The sequence below is a fragment of the Buceros rhinoceros genome, unplaced genomic scaffold, assembly GCF_000710305.1.
Source record: "Buceros rhinoceros silvestris isolate BGI_N320 unplaced genomic scaffold, ASM71030v1 scaffold2714, whole genome shotgun sequence".
Classification (NCBI taxonomy): domain Eukaryota; kingdom Metazoa; phylum Chordata; class Aves; order Bucerotiformes; family Bucerotidae; genus Buceros; species Buceros rhinoceros.
The window spans coordinates 27,789-36,563 of record NW_010406298.1 but is presented as its reverse complement, the minus strand read 5'-3'; the positions used below and the strand labels follow the sequence as shown (position 1 = coordinate 36,563).

At 37.6% G+C, this 8,775-nt stretch overlaps 1 protein-coding gene across 1 annotated transcript in view; it reads right to left on the bottom strand.

The window, feature by feature from the left end:
- Window positions 1–5,003, bottom strand: part of LOC104491560 (inactive N-acetylated-alpha-linked acidic dipeptidase-like protein 2) — a 49,592-nt gene extending 44,589 nt beyond the window's left edge. Inside the window, exon 1 of the mRNA XM_010134007.1 lies at window positions 4,510–5,003. Within this exon, the coding sequence (XP_010132309.1) occupies window positions 4,510–5,003 (494 nt within the window). The remainder of the gene's footprint in view (window positions 1–4,509) is intronic.
- Window positions 5,004–8,775: the final 3,772 nt, after the last annotated feature.

The following is an 8,775-nucleotide window of genomic DNA, read 5'->3' as shown; positions in this document are numbered from 1 at the left end:
TTCAGTTTACAGAAGTCAACCCCAAAATTACAGCTTCCTAAAAAATTATGATAGCCCCACATTTTCAAAACAAACTAGGATTATTTTTTATCTGGTTTCAGAGCAACAAAATTGAAATAATTTCATAGAAAATAAAAATACCACCTCTCGTATTTTCCCTATCAAAATGCTATGTTAAACATACAACACCGTGTATTTCCTTTAAGAAAAAGATGCCAAATTGGATAGCAGTAGTTATTGTATCTCACAAGACTGTATTTCTGTTGCTTTTTATGCTTTCATTACCTTGTCCCTTTAGATGTTGTTAATAACATTCAACTCAAACCTTAACTGACAACACTCACCTGAAGTTCAGTTTGCATAAAAAAAAAAAAGACATTGATGAATTCCAAAACGTAAAAGGTTTGCAACATATATGAGGACCAAAACCTTGGCAGCTGGTGCCAGTAACCCTGAAGTCAGTGACAACGCTCCCTTTAACTCCAGACCAGGTTGTCTCAAGACTTTTTACCTTGTCGTCTTCCTGAAGATAGGGCAAGAAAAAAAAATCACCCAAGGAGCAGAGCACTATGCAGCACAAATGACACACTCGTCTGTAATTTGGGGAAGGAGGCGGCGAGGAGGATCAATCCACTCATTATAAACACAAACCCATCAAATAAATCAGTTGTGTAGTAAATGACCATTGGATAGACAATCTGCACCTGGGAGATGGACAGGATAAAGATCCCCTTTAGCATCCCCTTTCTTAAATACAGCCAGAAGGAAAAACAAGCTGAACTTTCAAAAGCACTTCAGTGATATTAGAAATCTGAATCCCATCTTAAGAAGTGGCTATAAAATGTCAGTTTTCATGGAAAATTGGGCTCGTTCACTTTTCAACAGTATGCTTAGGCAAAATGGTTGGATATTTTTGACAGTCTGCCTCTCCGACTACGCATTTATTATAAACTTTAGAGACTTCTACATCTAAACGCATTTGTCACATTTTTCTATTCTAGCAACTGAGACACACTCCTCAGGGAGCAAGACCACAGACTCAAAGCACAGATGACTACTCTCCAGCTATGCCCTCTTGACACACTCTCTCTAAAAGGGCTCCAAGAACTGTATCTTGCCACGGAGCCTCAGCCCAGCTGCCCCAGGCGACAGTCGGCTTTCAATCTATACATTTTACCTGCTTTGACCATCTGTGTTACCCTGGGTAAATTCTGCTGGTTACGGACATAATTTTAAACAGTGCCCAAAGTATTCTGTATCTCAAATTCTAACTGGTCTCTTGGGTAGGGGATTTATGTTCTTTTCATATTTACCCTGAAGGCTTCCAGGAGCTATGCCACATCCAGCTTGACCTGAAACCTTTTCTTATCTCTTCCAAAAGAAAACTGAAATCACGTATGTGGCACAGATATGACACTACTGGATTCATGTCAGCCCAGTAATGTTTGCAGAATTGTGCCTGATTTTGCCAGTTCTGGCTTTGCCAGTACTATGGAGCAGTTTGTTCCTCTTAATAAATATCTTTTTTTCTGGGCAAATTTAATACTCGCACTCTTAAAATGTTAGATTTACTGAATGAATGTCATTAGGAATATTTCTCCTAATTTTTGTCAGCATGTAAAATGCAACATGCAGGGTAAGGAAAACTCTTCACTTTTTTTTGTGGTGACTCCTGTTCCCCTTTCAGACACCTCTGACAACCAACTGAAGTCCTCTTGAAATCTCTAAAACATCAGGAGTAAACTGATTTCTACTTTTTATCATCAACATTGTGCATGCTTCCCTACAGGGGTGGGGGCTTATAGAATTAATCGTTACTTAGGTATCATTAATCAGCCAACTTGGCCAAGGCCAGTAATTACAACCATGCTAAACTGCACAGAATTTTCACAGTGTTGACATTTAGTAGAAAGCAAGGGGCAAAGTTGAAGGAATAATAGCCAACATAGTGACTTTTCTTAACTAATGGTTTCTGGTATGTTTGGTGGGAAAAACACTTAACACAGACCTGGCAGAGATAGATGGCCAGTATGAGACTGACAGAAGATCGCCACTTAAGCTCCCAATAAGAGCCTCCCAAGCAGAAGCTGGACAGGAACACCTGCAGCTCACATTTCAGCAGACAAACTGCTGTTATCCTACATGATCCTCCATTCCCAACACAGACTGGCAGAAAGGCTTCATTCAGATGGCACAGAATCCAGTCCAAAGCCCAACAAAATTAACACAAGTCCCCTGGTGCATTTCTGCAACCTCTTTCAAAGCCTGGAGGGTCCCAATCCTCAAACCTCTTCTGACCACAGCCAATTTCATCCCAGTAGAAAGTTCCCACTCCAGATGTTAAGGAGATGTATGCTTGGGCAATACGATTGGCACTACTGTGTCTTTTCCACATTTTTTTTCCCTCTCTCAAAACCCGTTAGCAAAACCCCTTACCATTACTGAGTCTGATCTAAGTAGTAAGCTAAGAAAATTAAATTAACGTCATTCTCAGTAACGTTTAGAAGTTGCAAGCTAAGCAGCTGCCACTTATTCCCAGTAACTCAACGTATATTATATTGAAAGAAGTCTTAGAATAATATATTGATTTTGTCAGGTTTGGGCTTTTAATTTTTTTTCCCCAAGCACTATATGTTGCATGTTCCATATTTGTGGGGCTACATATATGGAAGGTTTCATTGCAGTAGCTCTGATTCTTGCCAAGCAGATGTTGAGGGAAAGCAACACAACATGGGATAAAACCCGTCTCATGATCAAAATGTTAAGAAAAATCTTGTGGGTAACGCGGTACACCAAAAGCATTGATTGTGTATTTATATACGGAATTGATAGGTAGCTGAAGTAATGCTTGACTACCTTTGATGAAATCATGTTATTCCGTAGCAAAAAAAGCTAAAAATTATGTTAATTAAAGGATAGCAACTACGTAAGTTTCAGTTTCAAAGTACTTGTATTTCCGAAGTCCAGATTCTCACTAATATCCTAACAGATAGCTGAAACAGTTTGAAAAGTGCTGAAGAGTTTGAAGGTTTGAAACCACGCTTTAAAATAATAAAATGGCAAGCGATTCCCAGTCCCCAAACACAAAGTATTGGAGTATTACCCTGAGACTGCCAGACTTCTCTGCTATTTGCTGTAATTTGTGTAATACCCAATCATCAGGGCTTAGCTTATTCCAATACTTTGTTCCTAACGAAGCCTAATGACAGAATCCAGTTCAACTTACTCTCAGAGAAGATAAAGAGGTTAATTTTTTACCACTAGAATCAACATTTTTCATCACCTATTTTCTTTCCCAATAAGAAAATAAGTAGTTTTTCATAAAGTAGCGTCAGTTCAGCACACGAATACTGACCTGAAATCCTTCACATCTATTTTTACCTTTGACTTTAGTAACAGTGTTGGCTCAAAACATGCTACAGGATTTTAGTCTTGGTTTAGCAAATGTAATAAAAGATAATTCACGTTAGAAGACTTCTGTGGGTACTTTCTATATATTTCTGATCTGCTCAAGAACACCACTTTGGATGTCCAGGACAGCAATCCTTTCTCACCTCAGGTATGTAAGTCCTGCTGCTTCTGGAATGGTACTGATCAAAAAAGCTGCAATGCATTTCCTTTATCATGAAAAAAGAACTTGCCGTTCCAGGAGACAGAAATAAGCTCATCTCCCCCCTCATACAGAAATAACCTTCAAAACTTGGCAGGGAAACCTAGTTTCTTCCAGATTCACTGCCACAGAAAAGTGATTATACTCTGATAAAAACGTGTTACATACACTTTCAAAGAAGTGAAAAGATTCCACATGGGAAAAAAAAAATAAAATCAAACCCAGTCAGTAGATATTTTACAACAACTTATATTCATAAAATAGGTACTAAAGAAAAAAAAACAAAACACCACAATAATCTGTCAGAGTTCAGAGGTCATTTTTTCCTGTCCTAAATCCATGCAGGCTAAAGATTTATTTCACCATATAGACCAAAAAAACACAAGCCAGGATTCACTTGTGTGTCGTAGATTAGATGGGGATTTCTTAAAGCACCAAATATTACAAAACACCACCTAAAAATCTTACTTTTCAATAATGTTATTTGACAATCGACTGGATCTAGGATCTTGTCTGTTGTCTGTATTTCTATTCACTTTGAATTATCTGTGCTTTCCAATTCATGTATGTTAAAGCTAATATTAATATATTTAGCAACAGAATGTTATTAAAGCAGAAACTGTATTGATGAACACAAATCCACATTGTTAAAAATCACCCTAGTTTCATATACATTTATGAATGCTTCCTAAGCATTGTGTAGTTAAGGATGTCCCTGCTCACTGCACAGTGGTTGGACTAGATGACCTTTAAAGGTCACTTCCAACCCAAACCATTCTGTGATTCCATTATCATGAGAAAACATCGAGGTTTGTAAATAAAATTCCACATAAACCAAATCACAAGTCTTCGCATTGGCACCTGATTGCATTTAGACAAAAACGTGTCAAAGTACATACCTGTAAATCTGTTGAATATTTTCAGCTTTGATTTCCTTGAGAATTTCATGGTAGATATGAGGGTTATTTGGTTCTTGAGATGTTGGGGGAGAAGGGCATTCCTTGCGTGCATAATATCCTATCACAATCCCAAAAACAAATACAATCAAAGCAGTGCAAAATACTTTCAGTATCTGAAAAAAATTGCAGCGGTTGCTCTTTGGTGCCTGTCTCGTATAGTGTGAGACGTAGTCGGGGTCTTCCTGAAGCCGCTGGAATCTTCCTTTTGGAGAACATGAAGGCTGGATGGGCTCGAGATCAAGGTCAGGGCTCTGTGAGTTTCCCAGGTGATGTGGGACTGCACCATCCAGCCGGAAATGGTCTAAGCCAGGCTCCTCCAGCTCTTTTTCCATGTCCCATTCCAGTTCCAGCGCTGTGGCTTGGAGCTCGTCGTTGTCAAGGTACGGAGAGTGACCCTGTGCTCTCTGATCTGCATTCACTTTGTGATAGGCCATCTTTTTATCTATTAAAAGAAAATAAAAAACACCAAACAAATAATGTTGGTTTCCTTATGTATACATAAACAATTTCTTTATCTTTGTAAACCTGGGAGAACTGAACATACAAAATAAAAGGGAAAAAACGAGTTCTCGGTATTTTACCCTCCCTGTTCCCATTATCCTGACTTTTTTTGTAGGACCAGCAGTCCCATAAATATCGTCAGAAGGGGAAGACGACAGTTAAGGCAATATCATACATTGTAAGAACACGAATAAAGGGGATTTACAAGTGCCAATGGCAAAACACAAAAAAAGTTACTCTGTTATTTTGTCAGTCTCCAGGATAATATTAAAAAAAGTAGTGAAGGCACGGAGTTTCCAAAACAATTATTTACTACCTGAAAGTAATCTTAAAGCTTAACAACTGTGTGCATCAATTTCATTTCACACACCATACAAATTAATGCTATTGAAATAAAGTTGAAAAAGTAAAAACCATATAACTTTCCCGATTTGCTTCTAAACACGAGGAAATACTAACTTAAAAAAGACATTTCAGGGTGACGCTGTACTTGCGCATCAATAAAAGGCTTCCATTTAGACGGAGCATTCTATTATTTATAGGTATTTTAAATGCATAGTTCCTGAATGACTGATGAATTTACTTAGAAATTGTCCCAGCTGTTTTGCTCCACTTATTTTTCCCATTTTAATGAATCAAAAGCACCGCCAGGTAAGTATTTATATCAAAATCATTCCCTTAATAGCAAGGCACATCTGTGGCACTTCTAGACATTTCTATAGAAGTACAAGTCCCCTAAAGGGAACTCTGACCTCCACTACAAACATTCAAAGTCAATTTTCAAGAAATCATTTTTAACGGACTGCAACAATAGGGTGCCATTTTCCTCCACACTTCAACAATAGCGATTCCATCACATAAGCATCTGTAATCTAGGGCTTTTCAAACAGACTCACGCATCAATTAGAATAAAATGAAGATAAAGATACTAAACCTCTCACAGTGATGGATATGGGACTGACACCTACAACACTACATTATCCTTCCATTTCTACATTTTAAGGTATTTTCTTTCTCTAAGACTTATCTCCAGATAACATTATTGAGGCCACATAATAGATGAACACGCTCTAATGGCAAAGCGGAATTTAGCTTTTTGAAGCTCTCTGAAGAGACTAAACCGTCAGAAAGCATTGATATAATGAAACAGCCCATTGTCCATGCAAAGACTCTTGCTCTATACAATATCAATTTACAGATCCTATTTTCCATATAAATAGCCCTCACCTGTAACTGTCAGCCAGTCTAGGAGCAGCCAAAAGACCCCATACTCGAGGTACACATTTCAAGTGTCTACTTAGCAAATTAATTCTCCACCTGCAGTCCTTCTATATGCAGTGGAAGCAATAGAGTTTTGAGTGAGCTGAACTAAAGCATCTTAAATTAGAGTGAAAAACTACATTATTTTATTTAGATAAAGATAACAAATGTCAGTCTCTAAATTCCAGTCAAGTCAACAAATAGCTTATGCCTGTGAAGCAATTGTGGCTGAACTTTAAGAATTTTCTGTTAGCCCAGCCCTCAGGTTTGCGACGGTCCCTCTGAACTGGAGTGCTACGATCCAGTGGGTCAAACTCTTCCCCCACAGTTGTGCATCACCTCAAGATTTCTCAAGGGAGCACACTGTCTCCTCAACCAGGTTGTTAAAGATGATATTTAATCATGCCAGACCCAGAACTGAACTTTGGTGCACTAAGCTTCTTACCAAATACTGTCTGGACATCAAGACGTTTATTAATATTCTTTGGAAAATTGAGCTAACCAATTTTCAAACTATTTATCTGCCCTTTCACTCTGTCACCTCCTGTTTTGTTGGTGGAGAAATTAATTTGCAAACCATCAGCGACAGAGGTCACTACTAGATAATAACAACTGCCTAGCAACTTCATCTTTCCAACTCCATTTCATACAGCTTTATATTAGAAATTAAAGAGAAGTGTTTTGTCCTTTAAAAGCAAAACAACTCATTACTGTATTCCATAAATACATCATTTTGATTCTAGAATTACTACAGATTAAACAATCTCCTTTAGACAAATAAATAAGCCCTTAACAGATTCCTACAGTACTACCCACAGAACAGGATTTAAGGCAGTTTTTCAGATGCAGTGGCATGGCAAACATTAATATTGCTGAGCTTATAAACGCTGACCATTGCACAGCTGTAGTAGTTTAAGTTTTCTCTCTATGTCATTTTAAGAATGTAATTGTTCAATGGAGTGTATTAATAAAGGTTATTTATATCTACACGTAAGCACATAATAAAAATTCCTATGAAATTTCTTTAAATGGCTGTTAATGCAGATACGTAGCTACCATTCTGCAGCTTAGTATCTCAGCAATTCAATTTTCATACAAGGCACGAAAACCAGTTACCTCACTCCAGAAAAAAACAGAACAACAACAACAAAAAAAAAAACCCCAAACCCCCACAAACAACTAAATGAACTAAAATAAAAATCAATATTCAATTCAGTTTTGAGACTGGTCTTTGGAGTACAGGATCTTCTTAGCAACGCATGTCTTTCAGTTAAAGAAAGCAGAGAATGCAAGAGTAGCCCCAGTTACCGTCTTCTCCTTCTCTACTAATACTGCGAAGTTCATTATTTGAGTGCAAGAACTCAGCAAAACATACCACAAGTTATCTGTGTATTTATCCACATCAACAGTGGTTTCAGAAAGGGGGCTCTTGGTTCTCAAGGTAGAAGTTATTTGTGCCATGTAATTTGCATTCTCAGTTCTATTTAGATTTTGGCTGGTTAAGGAAGTAGGCAGGAGTTAAAGATTATATTTTAAATGTAATTTTAGGTAGGAAATAGAAGGATAAAGAAAACACTACTTAGAAAATAACAAAAAGAATAGACAATAGAAATATGGATAAACTATCAAGTCAAGAAAAAAACCCCACTATGATATTCTAGTTCTGTCTTCATAACACAGACCATAAAATGAACATAATTTTGAAAGAGAATTTTAAAAATTTCAGGAGATATAAAACCCACCCCATCTGCCAGCAAGCTGTTTCAACATTTAATTGTTGATAAATACATGTTTTATTTTAAAGATAAAACAGCAACTGCAAAGTGCCAGAAGTTTGAACGTGCGCTGAGCGAGCTTTAAAGCCATTCCACAGGGACAGCAAAGGGGATCATCAGCTCTGCACCACTGGACAGAGCCAAGCTGACAACCAGTAATGCTGATGTGCATTCCTCTACTTTCACTTATTTGGGGGAGAATGCTTATATAGATGCATAGATATATAAAAATATCCTTTCAATTAACTGTACCAAAGAAATCAGGAGTCAGCTTTATCAGATTATTATTGCCTTGATGAGCCCACTTCAAACCTATCTACCCGTTCTTTGATCTTAAACCAAACACATTTACACCCTGCCTAACAGGTACATCTTACAAAACAACCAGAAACTTGTTTTTGTGACAGCCTTTCTGCTTGAATCTCTTATCTATGAAGCCTTTGAGAACTACGGAGTAAGGACTTCATGAAACAGAGTGGCGTCTGTATCACTGCCATTCTCTAATATCTCCGCAGCAGAAAGGTCAGGTTATATGAACATTTTATGAAACCAATAAGGAAAGACCAATACGACTCTATTACACGACATTCTTTCTGACTGGTGCTGCAGTTGTTAAATCCAGATCATAAATAGCTGAGAGGATTAGCAGGATCACAGCTAGCAGGAAGAG